The sequence below is a fragment of the Falco peregrinus genome, chromosome 9 (genome assembly GCF_023634155.1).
Source record: "Falco peregrinus isolate bFalPer1 chromosome 9, bFalPer1.pri, whole genome shotgun sequence".
NCBI classification, from domain to species: Eukaryota; Metazoa; Chordata; class Aves; order Falconiformes; family Falconidae; genus Falco; species Falco peregrinus.
This window is the reverse complement of record NC_073729.1, coordinates 4,946,751-4,971,799: the sequence shown is the minus strand read 5'-3', so window position 1 is coordinate 4,971,799 and position 25,049 is coordinate 4,946,751. Positions and strand designations below refer to the sequence as shown.

Genomic DNA, 25,049 nt, shown 5'->3' with positions numbered 1-25,049 from the left:
GTTGTTTTCACTGAACCACGCTACCTTCCTGGAGCACGTCAAGGCCCATTGCCTTCCTTCCCGTGAAGCTGGGCAGCTGGACTGCAATGACACCAGGTGGAGATGAGTGCACTCATCACCTTGGAAAATCAGGCCCCTGGTGATTTTCTCTGATGTTAATTGACTGTCAGACCCTGCAAGAGGGGAGTCAACACATTTCCTGAACTGTGCTCTAAGAGAGTGTTTTCCAAACCCGAGGGTAAATTTAATGTTGTTGCAGAGGAAACGGCGATGGGACTCAGCAGCAGCTGCTGCTCTCCAGCATCCTCCCGAAGGTACGGCGCATTGGAGCAGGGAGCAGGGAGCGCCTGCAAGCAGTGTATGCAAACCCCAACCCCTTCTACTTGGCAGGCAGGACTCTGCCTTCCCTCCAGACCTCCTGCCTTCCTCCCCCAAGAAAAAGAGTCCCGAGGGCTGCTCCCAGGAAAATGCTGGGTACCATCCTGAAAGGTAAATCCCTGAAAAACCAGGCTTTTTGCGTGGGACCACTGAAGGTGCAATCACGTTTTCCTAGGTGCTGGATTTATGAATCTATTCTAAAGTGTGGAAATGGGGATTCTTCTCAAGTGAGAGTGAGAACGGTAAGAGCAATGTTCTGAATAAATACATTGTGATGAGTCTAAAAGATCAGGTAATGTGTGTGTTCAAAGAGGCAAATTTAATTTATGGACAGATGAGTCTGGGTGATTGGATTACCTGATTTAATGAATTACTGCCTCTCAGTGGAGCTGTGAAAACTGACTGCATTGTGCTTTCCTCCTTTGCTTTTTAAAATAAATCATATTAAGGGAAAGCAAACAGGTTTCATTTAGAGAGTGGAAGGGCTGTTAACGTGGTCAGTTAAGATGGCTCTGCAGATGCACGGTAACTCGCTAAACTCTGGAAGTTAATCCCATACACTAACGTGGCTGTGCCCTGCATGTGCCCTGGGCACTGATGGCACTCGTTTTCTGATGTTCCATAATTACACACACACACCCCAATTAGTAATTTATTCATATTGGGGCTGACTAGTGAGACAGGAACACAACAGTGCCATGGCTATCTCTGACAGGGGATGTTGAACGGTGAAAGAACAGCGCATTGCTGCTCACCAGGCTGCACCTCAGTTACACCTTTGCACCGATGGAGATGTTTCATCGCATCACCAACAAAAGTTGACCCACATCCGTTGGATCCAGGTTATGACAAACTTAATTCTGCCACATCTAATCTTTTGACCGCTCTGGTCAGGAAATTTGGTCTCTTAGTCTGTTTGGGTTTTTCTTTTTTTAAATGCAAAATGATTTGGGGAAACCAGCCTTGTTCCGTATCACCAGTTGTATTTTTTGGTCCCCACCACTGGAGCTGATGGAGCGGCTGCTCCCCACACCCGGCTGCCCGCAGGCACAGGGTGTCACCTTCCTGTGTGGCGTTAGTGCCCCCTCGGCCTGCAGCGAACATTCTTCACGTGCTGCTGGGAACAGAGGTGCCCCCACCTCCCTCCTACCACACCCCAGCACCTTCAGCCATGTGGTCCCCTGCAACCCACGCCCCGCAGGGGTCCTGCTGCCTCTCCTGCCCCATCCCTAGTGCTGTGCCCACCTCTGCCCTCCCCCGCTCTGCTCCAGCGTTTCCCCTCCTCCCCCCACAAGCACCCCCCTCTGCTCCCTCCCGCCGGGATCCCCTCCTGCCTCGGCAGACGCCCCGCCCTCCATTCGCCCCAGGCAGCGGGGCGCCGCACTGAGCTGTGGGGGCCGCGGGGGCGTGGCCTCGGGCCGCGGGGGCGTGGCCTCGGGGGCCTGGTCAGGTGCTGAGGCCTCGAGCGGCGGCGGTTGCTGGGCGACCGGCGGTGGCCACGCAGCCCCGGCCCCAGGCCCAGGCCCAGCCCCAGCCCTCCGGCCGGGCCCCGCTTCTCGTCCGCGGGCGAGAGGGGAGGGCGGGGGAGGGGGTCCGGGGGTGGCTCGGTGCGTGCGGCGGGCCGGAGGGGTGGTTTCCCCTGCCCCATCCCGTGTTTCCACACGCCTGCTTAAGGGCCCCTAAGAAAGGCCTCCGCGGCACATCCTGCCTGCCCGGTGCCGCTCAGGCCCTGAAGGCCCCCAGACTCATACCACTGTCCTGCGCGGAGGTGGGAAGTGCCTGAAGGCCCCTGTTTGTGTCGGTGTTGACAGTGCATCTGGTAGGTTTAACAGCGTGTTTGGGTTATGCTTTGGTAGAGCTCTGACTGCGTGTTCCTGGGCGCTTGCAAGCTGTGGGAGCAGCCCAAGGTGTTCCACCGGGGCGTGTGGCTCTGCTGTGGTGGCCCCTCAGCTGCTGCGGTGACAGGAGTGACTTGCTGAGGCCAGGCTGGGGGGCCCCGGTGGCCTTGGCTTCCCAGGGGAAGGGCTCGGCTACAGTCCCCACCCTGCTTCCAGCCCCTCTGTGGTCTGGGGGTGAACCCACTACCAGCTGGAGGCTCGTGGTACTCGCCCATAGTTTTTAGCAGACAGTAATTAGCTAATTGGTTATCTTAGGCTCTCCCTTTGTCTGTGAGGCCTGTGCTCTCCTGGCTCTGCACCCATCTTTTACAGTCATTGTTTCCTGACATAAACGTCCCTGCTTACCTGTTATTTTCTATTCTGACTGCTTTCACGAGGCAAAATTTTCTGATGAGTAATCCAGTAAAAGTGTATTAAATGTTGACTTCAGCCTTTTACCCCGTGCTAGCCTGGGGGAGGGGTTTTCTCTAACAGGTTCAGCCAAGGAAATGACTGTTCTTTGAGTAAATAATTGTTTATTAAATAACTATTTTTTTTTTTACAAATATGTAGATTCTTCTGTATCAAATCCTTCACCTTCTCATGATCCTCTTGGGAAACTGTTTTCAGTTACACTTTCATTAAGCTCTTCAAGGCTGTACCACCTTGTGTCCTGTTACACTTTAAAGACCAATTGAACGTGGACTTCTGCTGCTACAGTGGATAAAGTACTCTTTCATTATCAATTGTGGAATGCTCAGAGTCTGCGTTTGTTTGGGGCTTGGTTTGATTTCTCTTGAAGATTGCGTTCTTAACTGTTGTTTCAGCAGGATACGGAGCAGTCATAAGGAATTGCACTATGAGCAACTAAACAGAGATGAACGCTGTGATTAGTAAATGAAAATCCCTGTAGCAGAGGAATGGGAAACGAAAGACACAGAACAGTAGTGGCATTGGAAGAAAAGGTAAAATAATTTCAAATGTACAAATGACTGAAAATGTTCAGAACTTCTTTTTTTCTTCTCCAATTTGATTTTATTTCTCTGCTTTGTGTTATTTTTGAATTTACCTAGAAGAACTTGGTTTTAAATTTAAGTGTTTGGGCATGTCAGATCTCAGAGTTGCTGTAATTAACAGGTTTTGGGGGTGGTGATGTGCTAGGATTTTATTTTCTGGTCTTTGAGTTCTCTCTCTTGGCATTAACATTGAGAATTACTATGCTCCTGTAGATCTGACCTCTCAAGAGATTGATGTGTGGGTACATCTACCTATGGACAGTTTAATTTGTTAGTTTAATCGTATGCTGCTGTCGGTGGAAGAGATATAAAAGCAGGATTTGGATTCAATGTGAGACCAGATGTGAGTTTAGCACTGGGCTGGAGTGATATTATTATTTATGAGGATGCATGTGCTCATCTAGCTGAAGCTCCTTAGGGGATGTAGTTAAAAAAAACACATATATTCTCTAAGTTTGAAGTAGTATAAAATTTGATGCTTGCACAATAGTAACATTTTGTAATAGACCATAAATCTGGGATTGCTACATTTGTCAGTAATGGGAGTGGCTTAATATTTATTCAGGAGGAATTATGAAGAGGTTATTTTTTAAATCGGAAAATTCATGAACTTTTCACAGAAATTATTTTAGGTATGTCTGTATAATTTTAATTTGCTAGGAAAATGCTTAGTGTTTTTATACCTTCTGTAGATTCCTGTGTTGGCTTGGAAGACAGTTGGGAATAAAACCTTTTTTATATCAGTAAGGCCACAAGTACTTGTAATACAAATCAGAAGACCAGCTTTGCCATGGCAGATGTAATCAAGGCTAATGTAACTGTGTTAAAAAGAAAAGATTGTGGACCCTGGCCAGTTCAAAGAAGCATTATCTAATATTTAAAAAAAATAAGATTTCAGAAAGTATTCATTCCTGTGATTATAGCATCTGACATCAGGAAGCAATATTTTAAGTATCCCGTAACGTTGGCTGTTTCTTTTATATTTTTTGCATCTTGAGTTAATTTTTTAGAGTTCTAATACTACCTCTCGGTTTCTCTCAGTTGGTTGGGTTTTATGTTTTGTTTTGTGGGGTTTTTTTTTGTTACTGCTAGCACAGGTAGTGTTTGGGTATGTTTTTGTTTTATTTCAATAGAATATCCACCCAAGTTCAAAGTGATGGGGGGGTGGGGGTGCGGGGAAGTGAAATGTATATAAAATGACGGACTTTAAGTAAATTGTGGCTACTTGGGCTACTATAGCATTAATCTACTGCAATAGTTCTCTGAAAATATCATCTTGCAGCTAGTGAAAAGAGACAGTGTTAAAACCTGTTAAAAGAGGAACTGAAAACAGATTAAATTCATGTACCGGCTCTGTGGCCGTATCTTGAATTTTATGTGCAGTTCTGATCATCCTGGATGGTAAATGGCAGAACTTCAGATCGTTCCTGTGAAATATGACAAAGACGAGAAATAGAAAACGGACAAAATAAATGAGACTTTTCAGCTAGAAGAGATGAAAAAGGAGATGATTGAAAAGAAAGCTATAGATTAATGAATGGCATGGACATATGGATGAGTCTTCCATAATTCTAAGTGCTTTTGACCTCGTTTATAACTTTAGCCTCCACAACAACCTATGTTTGTGTCTTCCACAATTTAAACAAATACGATGCGAAAATACACTTTCTCATCTTTAAAAACTGCTTCCTGATAAAATTCCTGGGGCTTCTTTTGTCGTTGGATGACTATTTGTCATGTCACGACACCTGACAAATAATTACTTCCCTATACATCTCCCCAGCTGTTGAACGCAACACACCTTTTGACTCGGGAAGTTACTAAGCAGCTGACTGCCGGAAATTAAAACAGTATGTAGGGAAGGATCGCTTTGGACTACCTCTGCTTCTGGTACTGTTTCTTAAGCATCTGTTTCTGACTACAGTAGATAGCTGGGCATCTGTCTTGACCCAGCAGGACAGTTTTAGTGCAACCTCATTAGCAGACTAAATTGATTTTGCAAAGTCCTTTTCACTGTCAGTTTTCTGCCCTTGCTAAAATTTTGGGAGTGTGTGTTACTAAATAAGCTCCCGTGCCATCTTCCACTGTTCAGTATTTTCCTGTGAGTTCAGCTAGAAGTCATCTCTTACTATTCAATGTATCCCATGTGAGCAACACATTGGAAATCGGAAACATCCCAGCCTTGAAAATGCCTCTTCAAATGGTTTTGCGGGCCATGGAATCTCTTGCTTCAATCAGCTTAATTACCTAATAAAACGACTGAAAATTGTTTAGGGACAACAGAGCACTTTGAAATTCAGAAATGCCATATATGATGCATTTTCAGCCTGCACAGAAGTCTGGATTTCAAAGGGCTCATAACTGCAATGCATCAGTAGCTGGAAAAAAAAAAAGACTGTTTTTATTGTCCTTTTCTTAGCTGGAATCTGGAAATGCTTCTATATGGTGGATACTACAAAATGCTTTGAAGACTAAAAATGTGGAATTTTTCTTCTCTGCAGCTTTGGGCTGTCACTTAGCCCTGAGTCCATGGGCTAGAATAGACTGAATGAGCAGCGCTGTTACAAGCTTGATCTGAGACTGTGCTCACCTGTGCAGGGACACACTCCATCTTTTTGTGCCTCAGAAAACTGAGCTGCGCTGTGCTATTATTGCCCTAATGAATGGAGAGAGCCTGCAAGACCTTTTGGCATGCAGGAGACTTTGGGGAAGATGCTGGGGAGAGACCAGTATACAGGTGACTTATCCAGCTTCTTTATAACGAGGTAGAGGGTGTCAATGATGTGAAAGCACCTTGTCTCAAACCCCAGATAAAAGCGGCAAGGCTATGTTAAAAGCAGTATTTGTGCAGGGTGAGAAAGTTTTATATGCAATGGGAAAGGATAATTAGTGCGACACTAAAGCAAAACTAAGTTTGCAGTGAGAGGGGGAGCTTTTTTTGTATTGTCCCATCTTTGCAACAATTGACACTGCCTTGTATATAATTAAAAGTGGGTGAAACTTGGAGCCCACATGGGACATTAACTTATTATTTGGCTCTCATCACTTACAAAAAGTTTGAGATTAATCTTCTGTTCGGTGTGGCCACCACTGGAGTATGGTATAATCTATGCAAATCAGTTGAAAAATTATTTACTTACAAAAGCTTTATTCAGTAAGAAAGTACCTGTACGCTGATAACAGAATATGTCCAAAGGGGGCACCCAGCAGCAATAACTCAGGGATATTATTGCTTGGGTGATGAATTAGCCCTGAGTCACTCAAATCTTGATGATTTTTTTTCTTTTTTTTACTCCCCCTAAAATATAATTTCATCGTGCTGCTGCTTACTTTATAAATATATATAATTTTGCAAGCTATGTGCTGAGACAGTATCATTTATTGTTCCAGATGTTCAATATATATCATAAGTGGAGAGCTTCCTGAAGGTAACTTTTCTTTTAACACACTCAGACTTGCATACAGAGTGGTTGTAGGATGTGCAGTGCTGGTCTTGGGCACTTGGGCTGCCTTTCTTCAGCCCAGCTTCAGCAGCTCGGAAATAGTATGCTGGGATTCGTATTTTCAAGTCTTCTCAGTCAAATCGGAAGCTTAAGAAACAGCTTGGGCAACTTTCACTTCAGTGTGAGCCTTGACCTATGGGACTTTATGTAACATGGCTTGTGAAGAGCAGAGAGGTGTTCAAGCTGGTTGTAGACCACCTCTTGCAGAGGTGTTTTGAGGAAAGAATACACATTTGGGGGAGACTGGTGGGAATGCTTTTGTTAATACTTAAAATGATACTGGCAGATGCTTTTATCTTGGGTTAGCCAGGTGATGAACTTTGTGCTTGGGTCATCCCTCTACTCAAGCTGCGCAAAGTTGTTCATGTGAACGAGTCTTTTCAAGATTGGGACCTGGAACTATGGTGCTGAGTTAATTTCCTCTTTGAGCTTGGAGAGCATGAATGATGAGTGCCCATGACATGAAGAGGGGTTTGTGTGCCCTAAAACTTGTCTTGTTTTCCTAACTGTTGATCTTAAAAAGATACTGACTGTGCAAAGCCTTGCTTTGTTTATGTCCTTCCTCAGTATGTCCAGTAACAGCATCTGCAATTTAAGTAATTGCTAAATTGGACCTTTTGAATGCAAGGTAGGTAAGTGAATGACCTAGATGATGTTTTAGAAGAAATAGTTTGGGCTATTGTCCTTTGAAGATTAACAGAATATCCAGTAGATATTAAGATAACTTGTGGAGTATTAAATATGAGATCAAATCTTAATTCAGCCTGGCAGGATGCACTCACCTGTACAGTCTGTCTTCTGAAATAACAATAGGATATTGTAGGTAAAGCCAAAAAAGAAGGACATTAAGTTTTTCTTGACAAAAGACTTCATTAAGCTGATGCTGTGATTTAGATTAATATCCGTACCTTGGGAATAGTTGGAAATAATAACATTATATTTGCATACTTTTTATTTTAACAAAACTGAAACTGTAATGTTAGAATTGCCTAAACTAATTATATTCCCCAATTTTCTGGTCCAGTGACATCTACATTTAAGGCAGGATCTGTGTGTGTGATAAGCACAGATATGCTGGTTCCCGTGTACCTTGGCGTTAGCTATCCATTTCAGGACCCCGACCTAAGGACAAGAGGATTTTAAATAGAGCAGCCTTGTTTCTCACTTATTTCACATCTGGACACTGTTGTATAAAAACCTATGACCTTGAAGTGCCAAATGCAGCTTCCTGATCCCTGGCTACCTTGCTGAAGTTAAAATAGTGAGAGACTTTTACCTCCTCCGCTAACTGAAATGATCATAAGATCATTTGGCAACCTTCTGGCCATGAAGTCGTGGGCACCTTGCAACTCTGTTTTTCCATAACCCCTGTTGTTCACCACTTACCTCTACATCCTGACCCCTGTTTAGCTTTTCTTAGGCTGGTTGTGGGGAGGAGTGGGGACAAACAGCAGCAGAGTCTTTTGAGAAGTTTCCTTGCAGCAGGAAGTTCACCTATATTAAAAAAAAAAAAAAAATTCAGTCTGTAGCATCTTGCAGTGTCACCTAAGGATTGAGATAATCCACACTCATTCATAGCCACTGTCTGTAGACTCGCGTTGCAGGGAGTATCAATAAATGTTTGTAGCCAGACAGAGAATGCCACTGATCCCCTCCCACCACAGGACTCTAAAAAACAAAAGCGGTTGATTGGACTTCGATTTATTGTTTCTTTGACATGTAATAGCACGTATAATAGAGAGTGATCTGCTTTTTATCCTGCTATGAGGACAACATTTGACAAGCTAACTCCAGAATGATTTAATTTAGAGGCATTTCTAGCACACACGATGATAAATTTCTCATCACCTTACAACATCCTCAGCAGGATCTGGGAAAGTATTATATATCTTGCTTTTTTAGTACATACGATTTGTAGATATATAAAAGAGAAATGGTGGCATTTAAATGCATTGCCCTTTTTTTTTTTTTTAACTGCCATGTTTTTAAGAATATGAAACACCTTTTATCTCAAGGGTGTTGGCTCAAACCTACTCTGAGTTTGTAGCATGTGTTTTCTTCTCTGGGATCGCTGCTGCTTTGGATGATGGCAGTTTGAACACCACTCTGTGCATGGGGTTAATACAAAAAGTCCATGAAGCACCCAAAAACTTTCCCCGAGGACTGTGTGGGACATAGAACCCGAGGCTTACCTACCATGGTCATGGCAGCTGTAGAGCAGGATTTACACGTAATACCAAAGGACTGTCGGGCACCCTTACAGTCTGTAAAACCATAAATAAGGAAGGTAAACAATGAGGCAAACCAGTGCACTTGCTTTATGTGCAAATGTGGGTGCTTGAACCAAGCCCTCAAACTGGCTGAACAGTTAAACAAAACCATCTTTGTAAGCGCTGGAGTTGTTCAATGTCTTGAAGTCAGTGGATTTTTAATTACAATAAGTGGGATATTGAGATCTTGATATTTCAATGTTCTCATAAAAGCTTTTTTCTTTAGTGGGGCACACAAGTGGAATATTTATGAATGGTCTTTATAGTCTTTACGTGATTCCTTAATGTTAAAGTAGCATTACTGAAGTAGTCACTACCTCCTTCTGCTTAACAAACCCAGAAGATTAAACCAAGATGATTTAGTTATATATAAAGAAGAGCAATTCACATTAATATCAGGTCAGATGGGGTTTTTTTTCAACTTTTTAGAAGTTGCACCTGCTAAAATAGACTGATACGTTACAGGGTGCTTTATATTGCATAAATGTAGCAGGAACTGTTTCAGCCATTAGGGTTGGATTATTGTAACAGTAGTTTTATGATGACATCATAGCAATTTCCAGCTGCCCAAACAGTTATTTTCCAGAAGAGGTTATCTGTAGTGCACTTGCACAAAATTACACTTAAAAGGGCACTCATAGTTCCCTTGGGACTTACAAACCAAACCTTTTGTCAAATCCTTAGCAAACACAGAATTCTTTGTTTTCATTCTGTGTCAGTGGTAACAGTGTGGGCACTACTATGATTTGTGATTCTAGATTAAACAAATAAAAACTACATTGTGCAGGGCAAGAGAAATGAAAGTCTGCAGTGCAAGCTTCCTGTCATGAAGGGATAGATAGCACAATGATTCTCAGATGTTTTTTTCTAGACTATTTTTAGGTTGGTGGCATAAAGATAAGGGTATACGAATTGCGGTACCCTACCTGAAATGGCACTCCTCCCTGTCCTGGGGAGCGTTTTGAAGCCATGGGTAGCCACAGAGCACGAGAGGATGCTGGCTGAGAAGCTGGCTTAAGGGACTAGAGCTTCATTTTTGTATGGCATGTTAATATATAGAGGTATATGTCTTTCCTAGAGTAAATCTGGGTTGATTACTGTTGGTAGGTTACCATTTAAAAATGAAAAAAGCCAAATTGCTTGGACAAGCTCTTTAGGCAATGTCTTGAAGGCTGCATTAGAAATTATCATGCCTAGTCACACAATTCAGAGGATCTTTCCCAGACTTAAGAAGCCAAAAGTAATATGGAGTCAAGCATTTCTGGCAATTGCTGTATTGAAAGGCATATTAACATATATTTAACGAAGAATACACGATCCTGTCATTGACTCTTTGATAAATCTCATAGCAGGAAAATAAAATCTTGGAGTTTTACCAGTTTGTCAGACCCTAAGAATATCAAATAACTATTCTCTGCCAATTTCATTCTAGCAAATTACAGTATTCTGCAGGGATTTCAAATCGCATGTTGTTCCAAGGACCATTTCATTTTAATAAAGATCTTTATTAGCTTTATTACTTTATATATGTTGAAAATGTCATGCAGTTTTTAATGAACTTGCACAACATATCTGTGAATTGAATAGCTTACCATCATCACGCTTGCTTTGGGAAGGAGCATGGCAGCAGTGGGGAAGGTCAGCAGATTAACTGTTTGTAGAATTCAAGATCTTCCATCTCACTGCTCTCATCATTGATTTCTCCTGCACTTACTGATTATCTGCCTCTAGTTATCCACATACAGAGCCTGCCAAGTCAAGACCTACGATGCAAATCCTGCAAAAACCAATTCATTGATTTCTTTTATTCTTAATGTTCATATGCAGGACAAGACCCCAGTTTTTTCAGCCATTTTCACTTTCCCTGACACTTTCATCTACTTTACAGTTATTGTTTTGCTCTGCCATTGAATTCATTGGAGGTTTTTGTTGGGTGCAGTTAGCTTCTGTCCTTGTTGGTTCCACAGTGCTGCAGGCGTGATCCGCCTTACCATTCAGCGTATATATCCAACATAAAGCCAATGTGACCATCTTCTCTGTGGAGTAAATCTTCAGGTTCGTGACTTCTCAGACCTCTTTAATGACAACGAAGTCTTTCCAGTCCCTGTAAACTGTCCCACTTGAGGCCAACACTAGTTTGGGTCAGCGGCTGCTTGTTCTGTGCAGCTGACAGAGCCATAGATTTCTCACTTGCTTTTTAACACTTTAAATGAGTGGGTGAGGTGGCTTTACTGGAGTGATCTTACCTGTCTCAAAATCAGATGGACCTGATGAAAAAGAGCAATGAAAAAGATCCTGCATCTGTAGGGGGATGAGTGTTTTGCCAGGCCCCCTGCTCACTCTTGCATAGTGCTGGAGATATTGGAAGTTTATGGATTTTTATGTAAGATTGGTACCTCACCACCCTGCACACTGAGATTTTTCTGTGTTTTCTATATATTTGCTATATTTCTCATTTTGAGGATGTTATTTTGATCTGTGTTCAGGAGAAGATTCTTCTCTGGAGAAAGTTTTGAGGTGATAGAGGCATGTCAAAAGAATTAGTTTTGTTTGCTGACAATAACTCAATTTGATCCCGGACAATTTGTAATGAAAATACTTTTCTCCTCACTAATCCAATGTTACAATAATTACAAGCACCAGATCAATAGCGGGAAGTATAGGATTGGAAGTGTTGCTTCAGATATTAAGCCACAAATTGATCTCGCTGTCAAACCTTAAGTAAGTGCTGTATCAACACATATTTCAAAGATTGGAGGACGTTCTGAAATGTAATAGTGATGGACTGAAGAAAGGAGAACAATAATACGTTTTATGCAAGAGTATTAACTCTTTACAGCCCAAATCTACACATACCTGTTGTTAACTCATTATGTTTTGCACCCACACGTTACATCAGTGATTTCTGACTATTATTCCACTTGGTTCCATATGGGATTATCTCTGGATAGTAACGAACCTCACCTGAATTAAAAGAACCATAAGCAGTTGCACACAATCCAACACAAATCTTTTGCAACTGTTGAAGTATTCCAGCATTTATATGGCAAATATTCTAATTGGAGTCACTTGCTGACCAAAATAATAGTTTCTTAGGAAAATAGACAACACCGGAAGACCTTTGTATCACATAGGATTCTGAATTTCCTTGGACAACTGATGGAACTCTGCACTATGTCATACTGACCTGCTCTAAAGAAAGTAGAGGGGGGAAAAAATCTAAGAAATTCTAGAATTCTTTGGGAAAAGAAAAAGATAAACTTCATAAATCTCTCTTTTCTTTCAAAAACTAAGACAAATAGTTTTTTTTGAGATCACTTTTCCCTCTTAATGAGCAGAAATAGGAAATTTGTCCTTATACAACTATAGGCACGCTGAGGTGTTAGAAGCTGCAAATGTCACTGTTCAGTTCACTTCATGGTGTTTCTTTTATAAGCCGTTAAGAACAATTGAAAGAAGTGTCTCTGAAGAATTTGTATTTGAATATGGTTTTTTACGCATTGAACATTGCCGTGGCTTGGATGTAGCACATTTGAGAGTTCAGCTTCTCCTCTAGGAGGGCTTGCCAGGTATGTGTAGTGATCTAGGAAGAATAGTTCTTGCTCCTTGTGGGTTGCCTCTCCCCTGATGAACACATGGAAGGAGCACTCAGGAGCGTGAGGGTTTGCTTCCTGTCTTTCTAATGCTAGGAGATCCTGCAGGGAGGGGTTTGGTGGATTGTTAAGTTGTTCTTCTTCAGATAAGGGCTGCTAATATTTCTGACTACTGAGTATTTTGAATTTTTTTTTGCTAGTGCAGAGATGAAGACTCTTGACTGGACACAAGTCGTCACAGCAAGAATTCTCTTTGGTGTAAACCTCTCTCACCTACTAAGTGGTTAGTCCTCTCAAGTAGAGATGATTAGCTGAGCAGTCACAACTTCTGTGTTTCCTAACTGAAATCACTTCTGTGTTTTCCTTAGGAAGGAAGGTGGTAATTCTCAGGTCTTGGCCACCACTGAAGCCTTGTCAGCCAGTTATGATTAGCTTGATTGTTTAATTAGTTTTCCAGCACCAAGAATAAGTATTGCTTCGCAGTGGAGAACAGAGGAAAACTGCAGGTGTCCCTTCAGCAGAGTGAGGAGGCTTTTCTCTAGTCTAGCCTTTTGTTGTTACAGCAATGTTTCCAGCTGTGATACTTCCTCGCTGCCAAGTAGTAGCAAATAGCTGTATAAATCATAGTAATGCTTGTACCGTTCGGGTACAGCCGATTGCTTTTTGACTCTTAACGGGTGTACGTACACTTATTCTCATATTTCAAAATTAATTATTAATATTTCTGTAAAAAGAATAGCTTTGGGGATTAAAGAATGAACACTTTTGAAGTGTTTCATCTTCAAACTTTGGATTTCATTCCTCACTTGAAGCACACAGAGTTTTGTTTGAATTGTATTTTATATTTTATTTTCTCCAAGACTCTTCAGAACTAGAAGTCGATAGCCATGGCCTGCCTGACCCAGAGGGCAGTCAGTAGCAGTGCGGGTATGTTTAATTTAGGGCAGCAAATACAGACTGCTGCTGTCCGTGCTCGCCTACAGGCAGAGCTCAAAACGCCAAAGAGCAGCAGCGACATGTCTTGGTGCAGGCACGTGCAGCCTGGAGCTCGGCGGCGTTTTGCTGAGTACGGTTCACATTTCTCAAGAGGGGATGGGTAGGTAGGAAGCCCATGTGGAGAAGGGTGAGTGGACTAGTGAGAAGACTGGAAAGGACTAGTATCCGGAGTTGTTTGTTCTTGACTACCTTTTTTGTACAGAGCTATAGGTGGTATGCCTGGCCTTTTGTATAACTGCAAATAATAGTTTGTGTAAAAGCTTATACTCAAAGCTGAACGAGCGGTGCGACTAGGATAGCTCTTGAGGGTGAAGAAAAGGAAGATTACATGTTACATGATGCATGATTGCTTTGGGGTTTTTTCTGAGTAAAGAAACCTGTATCACCATAGGCGCTTGCTGACTTGCAATGGGAGTCAAAATAGATTTTGCTGAAGGGAAAACAGTAAATACAGGGTGGGGGAAAAAAATCAGACTGCTTGTTATCCTTTTGTTCAAAGCATATTGAGATGGACCTGAAGTGGAATCTTGGCAAAGTTTCTCATCGGGCCTCAGCTGCAGTCCGGGTGACTGATTTGAGTTGGCGAGGCAACCTAAATCCCAGTCCGCTGATTAAAGATGACGGAGAGCTACTTATCGATGAATACCTTTCCCCCAGGAAACTGGTGAGTAGACATCCAACTTTTTAATGAAGAGACAAACTGGCATATACAGAGCTGTATTAACTTAACCTTCCAAGTGCCTTTGTGATGGTTGCAGGTTGTTGCATATCTGACAGTTAGACTTCTGCATAAAGTAGATTCTGTCTTATGGAAATTTACCAAATGTTTGTCCTCCTTTCACCTTGTTTCATATAAAAAATATTCCCAGCATGAATGCTGCTGTCTTTATTGCTAGGTTTCTTGAAGCAGCAGGAAGAAAAGTACAGGTAGCATAATTATAATTTAAACAGATCTCATTAATGCCATCTGAAGTACCTCGAATCTTATCATTAGAAAAAGCTTTTTACATTAACGTTGTTCTAGAGATTGGAAATGTAACTTTAAAAGAACAACTTTCTTCTGAATTAGTGAAATCCTCTGTCCTGCTAAGAAGCCAATTAAAATATCCTGCCAGTGCTAGAAGTACTTTCTATATATATCAAAGTATATGAAATTGCAAAGCACATTTGAAAGCCATGTTCCTTTTTGACTGGAGGAAATTATTTTGCCATGCAGCCCGTTGAGAGAGAGTAACATGCTGAAGTCTTTGTGAAGGAATTCACTTGACAAAATATTCGTGAAGGAATACTTGGTTACATATTGTGCTGGATTTGCTCAGGACTAATTAAGGGTGAAATCCTTTGGGATATGTAGGAGCTGAGAAAATAACCTCATTTATCCCTGCTAAAGAAGGGGAGAGCTGAGAGCAGAAGTAGAAGTTCAGGAGAGAAGCTGCAGCTTTGTGTTGCAGAGCTGGGTAGAAATTAGTGAAAGACAGATGAGGCCAAGGCTGTGGTTCGGATGCCCCCAACGCGTGTGGGGGGGGGTGGCGGTGTCTGTACTCTGCCGCAGGGACGCTGGCTGCTGCGGGGGCACGTGCCAGCTGCAGGTTTACGCTGCTCCCTAGCTATAACCGTGCACTGTCGATTGGACAGCAAGTTATTCTCAGAACTACTCTTCCCTTAGCAGCTATGCCTTTTAGTGTTTATGAAATACCTGGAGATGCAAAAATCACTTTTTGCAGAGTGTATATTTTAAGCTTTCTGGAGAAAAATCAATACATGATCTTGCAATCTATGCCATTCACTTTCTTTTGGTTCTTGTGAACCTTTGACAACTTAGTCTTTTTTTAAAATCTGGCATAGAATTTGACCAGTCTAATGTGTTTGTGGCCTATAACACCCTGTCTAAATCCAACGGGAATCTCTCAGATTGGCCTGTTTTCTCAGGGCGTGAACCAAAGCCCATTAGAGTAACCAAAACAGCTGCCCTCTGACTTCAATAAACTCTGAATTAAACCCTTAGGAAGTTCTTTCGTTGGCATGAAATTCTTCTCTTTCTGAAGCTCTGCTGCTTTTTGTTCACAGTAAACTGTGAGCAGGAAAGTGTATGTAAGGCAATGTTACCCACTTCCCATGAAGTTACAGTTCATTATTTTATAATATTCTTTTAAATACAGATCTGAAGTGAAATTCTCCTACAACTCTAGGCTATTTTTTAAAATGGGTAAAACCCCTTTATTATTCTTATGTACCCTCTTGAACTTAATGGAGTCTTGCCTCTTTAAGGTTGTGTATATTAATATTTGTAAGAAATTCCATTTCAAAGTTTCTTTTAAATGGATGCGTACTCTTCTACTAATTTCTCTGGACACAGTGATTTCCTGGCCCTAGAACCCGACATTTGTGTTGACATCGCTGGGGCACTTCCTGCTCAGAGGAAAAATGACATGGCATTGTTAAGGAAACATTTGTAATGTTTATAGCTTGGTTTAATAACATAGCCAATTTTTCTATTCTTTGACCTTTATGTTGATCAAATGGAAACTGCTGCTTCCATGAATTTACTTCCTCTGGATCTGCAAATGTAAAAATAGAGACACTGTTCAAACATTTAATCTGAAGCAAGTTTTCAGATGCATTTTTTTTTTTTTTCAAGGAACCACATACCACTGATAACCAAATGGTCTGAAAGGTTGTTTTGCTTAAATCGATACGCTTGCAATATCTTCTTGATTGTCTTTTAGTTGTGAATATTTTAGGAGTTATTGATTGTGTTTGCTGAAGTGCTCTGAGATGGAAACTAATATATTTTTAAAATACATGCTCATTAAAGTAAAATTATTTTACATTCAAATAAGGACATGGGCCTGAGTTCTGCGGTGTTGTGTAGGGAGATTTCTGGACACCTGGTGGAGGTTCCTGAGGAAGGTTTTCATTCAGAGATACACACATCTTTACTCCTTGCCTTTGCAGTGTTCTGCCTTGCGCCAGTTCCGTTTGGGCTGAGGGCTGGGAGGTCTGGCTGTGCAGGACCTGCGAAGGCTGGGTGCCTGGAATTGCAGCCTGTGGCCGCATCTCTGCCTGCACATCTCACTCATTTTCTCCTTTTTCCAGGGTGATGGCAGTCTCCATTAGCAGTCCTCATTATTAAGGACTCCCTAAAAGGTGTGATACTTGTATTCCTTCACTTTTTTTTCCGGTTGCTGGGTTGTTTTCCCCTGAAGAGAGGGAAGTTTGGCTTAAACTGATTTTTATTCTCTTTCTCCCCATCCTGCCCCACTTCCTTTCCTTTTTGCCTGCTTGGACCCTGTAGCACCTAAGACAACTCCTACAAAACCATTGGTCCCTTGTCTCTTCTGTTCCTCTCCATAGTGGATCCTCACCTCACATAAATCTTACGCTCACTCATTACAGGATTTGTGCTCTTCTGTGGCCTTGTTTTGGCATAACATTCACTTTAAAATCCTGTGTGACTCTGTATCCCTGTTACGTTAATCACATCTTCTGTAGTTTCTGCTTGCTGCCATCTCTCTTGCTGCGATCTCATGTGATGCCCTTTTATATTTGAATACTCTGCATCCAAGCTACAGGTCAGAAGCCTTTGATGCGAGGGTTGGTATCATTAGTTGTTCTCTTTCTAGTATCAATGTCAATCCAGTATCAATGTCAATTTTCTGATGTACTGTTTGATCTTTACACTGTATGAATGGGCATTCTTGCTTTTCCATTTGTACCTGTCCTGTTAACATTTCAGGCTCCCTGTTCTGCCTGTACTTGTGTTGGGCTTATGTGTTGTTGTCTGATGTTGCAGAATACCAGGGTGAGCACATTCCCTGTTCTCCCTTTGTTCTCAAATCTGGCTATTAATGGGCAATAAATTACAATTAATTTTTAACTTTTAGGGCTGTAGCACAGGTTTCTCATTAAGTGTGAAGGAACTGAAATTAAGAGCTCCACTTGTCTTGAATCAGAGTTTTATTTTGTTCTGTTAACCCCCATCCCCTCCCCATCGTTTGCAAAGGATCTTTTCCTGACTCCAACAAAAAGCATTCAGCTTCTCAGAATGAACTCATTTTACAAGGTCAAATGATCTTCCAGATATTGTCACATTATCAAAACTAATCACGTTTGTGTGTGATTTGTAGAGAAGAAAGGAAGTATTCTTATTTTGCTATTTGTTGATCCTGCTCCAATTAATCATGTTTTCTAAACTTAGGAACACGTGTTCGGAAATGGTGTTTAGTTTTGTTGCTCAGGAGGTTAGGGTGTATTTCATATGGTATGCACGCATCCTCATGGGGAGAAGAAAATCCTAGAGGGTCCTGGAAAAACAGATTGGATTCTTGCTGAAATGACTCAATCGTTTCCTTTTTTTGCCTTTGCAGAAAGTTTTCCTCTCAGTTTTAAGCTAAATGGATTTGAAAAAAAAAAACCCTGGAGATCAAGGAAGCAAATGCAAAATCTTGATAAATTAAGTGGAGTCTAGGAGATGAAAGTATGACTGATTTTGGATTTGCTGAATCCTTAATTAGGATTGTATAATAATTTTTAAAATAATAATTAAGAAGTTTTAAGGGAGCTCTGGAGGTCTTCCAGTTCAATCTTCTGCTCAAAGCACAGCTTGTTTCAAAGTTAGATCAGATTGCTCAAGATAGCAGATAGCAGTAAACATGATAATGTGAACAGGGAAGAAAAATTACAAAGCCTCGTTTAGTTTGGGAGCTTTCCTTTTATATGTTGTTATCCTAACACTAATGCCTTTACTACAGTGAAGGCTTGTAGTTGTTATATTAGTGTTCATCTTGCTGCTTAGACATCTGATGTTTTACACTCAAATTGTCACATCAGGAAACTCTATTTATATGCATACATGCACATATGCATGCCTTTATATGAAAAAACCCCAGATTTTCATTTGCATACAGTGACAGCTGCTTAGCTGACATCAAATGGCAGATTACAGTCTTGAGTTTTGCACGTTCAGTGACACAACACTGAGCAATGGCTGTAGCTGCTTACTACGCACCTGATTGCTAGACAGGAAAACAATTAATATTGGGGTATGGCTTCTTTTATATCTAGGTGAGGGAAAGTAAATCCGTAAAACAAATTCAAAGCAAAAATTGATCTAAGAATATCTACTGTCTTGTCCACAGTTAAAACTGGGCTCCTACAGAAACAATACAGGCTATTTCTGGGAGATCAGCAAACCTCCAATGTCATTTCTGGTGCTCCACGTGCCCTTTGAAGCTTGCAATAGTTGGGAAAACTCCCAGCAACTTGCAGCATCAGACCCTTAATACTGGTTTAAAACAAGGTGTCAGGACTGTGAATCCCCAGCACAAGTCAGCAGGTAGCTGAACTGGAGGTGGCAGGGCTAGGCTGGCTGTGTAGATCTGTCGGTGTGACTTGGAGGCTTCGGCACGGGAATAAAGACCTCTTTACTGACGCATCCACCACCACTTAAATGTCATAATTATTGCCCTCACCTGCACTTCTCATGCAAGCCAAGAAAGATGTCTCTTTATCACAGATTGAACGCCTGGCTAATCTCTTCATCTGAGCTGAGAGAAGAATGTGTTTGTATGTTCATGCAGCAAGTAGTGAAATACAGCTAAATATTGTAATTATGGGCATCTGCAGCACTTAGTCATTTTGAAAGGAAGATTGTACATGGGACCACAGGGAAGTTATGTTCCCTCTCTTTGAAAATCCCTTGACATAGAATCACTTAAAACTTTGTTAATGTTCTAATAACTTTCTTCTTGGAAGAAATATTTTGTCATGCTTTATATATTTATTTTTTTTTTGTGCAGGGAGAGATTATACTTGAGTTGGTAATTTGAAAAAAAATCCTTGCAAAATGCAATGAACACATGAATGGACATGAATCTAGGATTTGCATACAGGTGTAGTATTAAAAGAAAATAAGCTCACCACTCAGGAATTCCTGTCTTAGCCAAATTAACCAGGATCAGCAAAATAAATGCACAGCTGGAAGTGCTTCTCTGACAGCTGCACGCAACATGCTCTTCAGCAACATATCTACTTTTCTTAAGAGTGTGTGAAAAATCTAGGAAAGAGAGAAGAAATCAGTTGTATACACCAGCTTTAATTGAACAGATATTATTTGCCAATTAAGGAATTTACAGAGAGTTGCAAGTGGGACTTGAACTGGATTTTGCGTCATTCCCAGGTGACTCTTCTGCCAGTTGGGAAGCTCTGCAAGCACAGAAGTATTTTTCACTTGCAATGTTTTACAGAATACTTATTGGCTCTTCTCGTCAGTCAGGGGAAAAGCTTTCCAAACCAGTGCACACTCTCCAGTGAGCTGTTGGCCAGACATTTTGCATGATGGGAATAGTTTGTGACCTATCATGGAACTGCTCCTTAAAATACTGGACAAATTATTTACCAATAGCTTCTGCATGATCTCATGGAAAATAGTTTTACTCCTATTTTGGGGGAGGTGCAAAAATGTAAAATGAACCTCATCCATCTTTATTTTACTTACCATGTATTCTTCTGCAAAGGATTGTACAGTAATTTACCATGGAAATTTATCCTTTCAAATAAACAGACTTAGGGTGGAGTATAACTCTTGCTGCCTAGAATGAAGCTGTCCGGCCACCTTCTTGACATCATATGCCAGAAAGATTTTGATGTTTGATTCTTCAGAAAACATCCTCCTCCTCTGTCTAACCAATACCTACCTTGCTAGGCAGTGGTAAACAGAATCCTCTCTGAACATCAGCAGTCAGCCTGAAATTATAGTTGGATTTTTCAAGGTATCTTTTCCACGTAAAGTAACTCTGATATATCAAACTCTTTGCCTAGAACAGATCCTCGGTTTTGCCTGCTCTATGTTCAGGCTAAGCAGCTGTAAATAGCTGAAGAAATCCCTAGACGGCACAGTACCTTCAAGGCTGTAAGCATTCCCTGGGGCACAGGCAGAGAGGAGTTCTGTCCCTGGCTGTCAGAGCAGTGCTGTGAGCTGTGGGAAGGCACTCATTACCTGGAGTCACAGTGGGACACCTTTGGACCAGGGCAGAAGCCTGTCCTAGACCTGGCATGGCCCTAGGAACAAAAAGATGCAGCACTCCTTAGCATCAGTTCTACCCAAGTGGTGCCAGACATTTCTGTCCAAGTTGATGATGCCTTAAGTGTGTTTGGCCATGATTTTTTTTTTCTTTTGCTACCCAATAGCAGCAAAATTCTTCCTAAATAGCCCTCCTTTCAAATTGTGATGAAGGCTGCTGTGCTTTGACATTAAACAGCAAGATGAAAGGGACATCCTGCTAAACATCTGTTATCTTGTTTAAATGTTTCTGTGTCCTTCCCTAAGTCTCCTCTGTTCCTGGTGCCAGAATTTTAGCTGTCAAACAAGACACATCACGCTTCCAGCTGCACCAATATACCAAGAAAGGTGTCTGGGGAGTAGGAGTGTCCTAACTGTCTTTCACGGGAACCGTTCACCATGTAACCTTCTCTTGAACTGCCGCCCTGGCCTTTTGCTTGCTAACTAGTTTGCAGTCAACACCTGGGGTCTCTCTGCTTCTAGTGCCTTGAAATGAGCTCATATCCTCAACCTCAAAGCATTTCTTGTTTCCTTCATGTAGTATGATAGCTTTTGCATCCTACAGCCAATCGGTTCCAAACTCTCTGAGCATCACCTTGGCATCAACAGATGGAAGGACAGTGATTTTCACAGAGATGCTTGAAAAAGCAGAACAGGGAAGTGGGGAACACATGGAGTCTTGTCGCATCTGGTTAGCACATGCTTCAAGGCAGCTGTCTATATTTCAAATAGCTGGTGATGGGAGCCAATAACCCTTCCCAGCACTGGAGCCACAGCTCTGTCTGTTGCAGTACAAAATATGGATGTGTTAAGCAGCTCATCTTTCAGACAGGAGAAAAAGTACAAACGGTGGCTCTGGAAGAGGAAAAGGAGGGCAAAGAGGCCCACTGGTAATCCCTGGTATGAGGAAAAGGAACAGGGAACCCTGGATGAGGAGAGAATATAACTTTGTGCAGTTCCTATGCTTGGATTTTGAAAGAGGAGAGCAAGGAGCAGAACTGTGAAAGGAGGCTGTCTAGGTTACAGTAGTGGGACGAACAGCATGCAGGGAACTTGCAGACAGCAAAGGAGAAATGCAGAGGCTCCTTGCGATGCCAGGACCTTCTGCTACACTACTGACAAAGCATGTGAACGACCCTAAGCTTATGACTTATTCTGAGACTTCTTCCTGGTCTGCCTTCTAATGATGTAGGCTCTTAGGACTGTTTTGATGGGGAGGGGGCAGATATTTTTCAGAAGAAGCTTCCTTTAATGACAGTAAGCCTGTGTCCAAGTCCAGCTATCAGAGTGCATGGTTGCATGCCAGGACATGAGCTAGCTCTCATTTCACACGTACCCTCATGCTATATGACAGACAGTGTCATCTGCTGAAAAGGATTACTGCAAACTGTCTTGCAGTGAGGGATCTTGTGTATACTGGGGGCAGAAAGCAGTCTGTAGTTTGTAAGCTTGCCTTCTTTGCAGGAGCAAAACTGTTTTTGTGGTGGCTGCATCGGGAGATAGAAAGTGTATTTCTGGATGCCATTGGGGACTCCCAAGTTTTCACCTCAGACCTTTGTTTTTCATATGCTAGTGGCAAGGCAAGAAAGTCTAGAAGCTTTCTTGGGTTCAGCATGCTTAAAATCAGTTTAAAAAAAATTAATTTTAAACATGGTGTTTTAAAGACAATTCAAAAGCAGTTGAAGATTTTGGATGATTCTGTTTCTTAGGAGTCCAAGTGAAGACCTTACAAAGGGAGCCAGTTTTTCAAGGAGGGATACTCAGACTTTTCAGGAAACCATGTCTTTTTAAACCGTTGTCTCAGTTAAACTCAGACTTGCATTGGAACCTTTGTTTGTAAGAGGGTGTGGAACCATCAGAGTAAATGAAGTTGTAGTCACTTGTACACAATACAAATTTTACATGATGAGCGGGAATGTCGCAACCACCATTTTCCCTGCAAAATTAACTGGATGTTCTTCTGGTTATTTTTTTCTGCCCAAAACTCATAAACAGATGTGGTCTTGCACATTCCCTTCTAATGAATAATTTTCGCCTTATTAAACAAACTGAAGAATGCTGTAACTTTTTAAGAGTAAGAAAACTTGTCCCCTGTAGGTGGAGGTTGTTGAATGACTTCCTGCCTTCAGCTTAAATAGAGGGACAAAAGGCAGGTGACAATAATTCTTCCAACCCGTGCTGTTGATTGCATCATTGAGGAGGAGACACTGATGCCAGGGTAAGCCATTTCTTTGAAGTGGACTTTTTTTAGCCCCATGTCCTAACTCTTTTGGCACAGAAAGGTGAAAATTATTTATATTATATACATAGTTGTATCACTATGCGTGGTATCAGCTCTTTCAGGCAGTTATTGTGACGCAAAAGCCTCATTTCTCATCGCTCAAGGGGTGTTTCAGACTCCTCCATGAACAGCTAACCCATCAGGAAGAAAGGATACAGTTCCCTCTTGGTTTGTTTTGTTGAATTTGTGCATGGAAGGATCCACTGAGCACCTAAAGCAGATGCATAGGAGGTGGTGGGACGTGTAGCCTGGATGAGCGAAGCTGGGGAGAGAGGAGCAAGGTCATAGCAGGAAGGAATAGGGGATGAGAGCAGCGGTAACGTGAGATCGCTTCAGCTGCTTCTGGAATTGCAGCCTGGTGTCTTAGGACTTCACAGCATTGCTCTAGTTTTCACTGGCTGTCCTAGAGCTTCCCTTTCTCCTCTGTATATAGTGTCTCCTTGTTTTTATCCTCCTGCTTACCTCTGCCAAGGCGAAATCTATGTGTATGTACCAATATAGACTTTAGGATATTCGGAAAGATCCTGCATTCACATACACTCCCCCCTTGCTTAATGCAGTGGCTGATGCTATTACTCAGATTTTGCAAAAACAATGGAAGATTTTGGAGACTTTTATTTGTATTGCATAGAACTTTTCAAAAGAATCTGTAATTCTTATAATTAGTGTTGATGTCTTTCAGAAAAGTGGGCTGCTTCAGGTAAACTCATGTTTTCATGATTCTGGGTTAAAAGGCTAAACAGTGTGTTTTGTTGAGTTTTACTGCCTAGTGCCTTTCTGATTACCAATCTGCTGAGGTTTACTACAAGATTTAGGCAAATCTTAAAGCATGGACATACTGTTTACATTAAACTAATTGCCATGTAGGTCTGTTGTTGATCTGCAGCTTGAATGTAGCCCTCAGCCCTGACTCCTTAAGCAATGCAGAAGTTATGTGAGACTAGAATAATTCAGATCTATGAGGAAGATCTTTGAATATTGTATTTGTTTAAATGTTATTACACATCTAGCCATTATGACCTGGAGTATATGTTGACAAAGCACTGGTTGAAAGCCTTTCTACACGTTTTTGCTCCTGTGCCACCTAGTTTATTGCATGAGAGTACACATATATGTTTGCTTATCTTTACAGAAAGTTTTGGCAGGGGTAGATGATCTGCAGCAAGTGAAGGCCCTAGAGATGCGAGTAGATACAAGAGAGAACAGCTTGGGGAACTTTGGTAAGAAAACACTTTAACTTCTTCTCACTCTCTCAAAATTTCCTTTGTCATGTCTTGAAGCAGGACTGGGGACTTCGAAACCAATGGCCAGTGTAAAGTACCGTCCTGCTCAAGAGCTCTTGAAACATCGTCTCCCTGGTATCTCTCACTCCTTGATCTCTGTTTTCTTCTCTGAGGGTCTAAATAGGACTGAAAATAATGGCAATGGGATGAGTGACACCACTTCTGTCTAAGGCCAATTAGTTTGAACAAATTTCTGAATGACATGCCTCTAGGCCCTGAATCCGCATTTACTGGTTACCTTGTCCTCTAGAGTTTATGGCACTACTCTAGCAAAATAGTAGCCAAAGTTCAGTTTCTCTCCACTGTAAGATTTCCCTGTGGCTGAGAAATTGCTAGTGGTATCAGGCTGCTCGTGCTGCCAGCAGCCTGTCTTTGCATCCCGTACTGCCTCATCGAGCTCTGCCAGATGATGTGCTGGAGCAAGGTCCTATAGATACGTCTTTTTGATGAGTGCCAAACAGCCCTAATGCTTCTGATACATTTCTGTGTCATCGCTGCACTGGGGAAGTAAGGAAGTTCCAAAGGAATTCCCTCTGTAGCAGAGTTAACACTGAGAATATGAAACCTTCCTTTTTTCCAGTACTGGCAGTCATTTTCTGTCCTGTGGATTCCCATTGCAACCAAGCCCATCTTCTGCTATGTTGAAGCTGAGTAACTACTGCGGGGTATTATTTTTTGTGCCAAAAGGAGTCACGTCCCCAGAAGCATGTGCTGGTATTTTCAGCCAAGCAGTTCATTTTCATGTGCAGTGACTGTAATGTAACAGCCGATATCAGCTTTAGTGGGTCTTTC

The 25,049-nt window shown here is 41.8% G+C and overlaps 1 protein-coding gene across 3 annotated transcripts in view; it reads left to right on the top strand.

Moving 5' to 3' along the window:
* Positions 1–1,973: 1,973 nt before the first annotated feature.
* Positions 1,974–25,049, top strand: part of LRRC56 (leucine rich repeat containing 56) — a 65,402-nt gene continuing 42,326 nt past the window's right edge. The window contains exons 1-4 of one of the 3 annotated variants that reach the window (XM_027785057.2): positions 1,974–2,197; positions 3,086–3,220; positions 14,133–14,297; positions 24,107–24,194. In XM_027785057.2, the coding sequence (XP_027640858.2) occupies positions 3,176–3,220; positions 14,133–14,297; positions 24,107–24,194 (298 nt within the window). In that variant the 5' untranslated portion in view covers positions 1,974–2,197; positions 3,086–3,175. Of the gene's footprint in view, positions 2,198–3,082; positions 3,221–14,132; positions 14,298–16,729; positions 16,781–24,106; positions 24,195–25,049 lie in introns of those variants that run through there. The other 2 variants (XM_027785056.2, XM_027785058.2) reach the window with 2 other exon arrangements.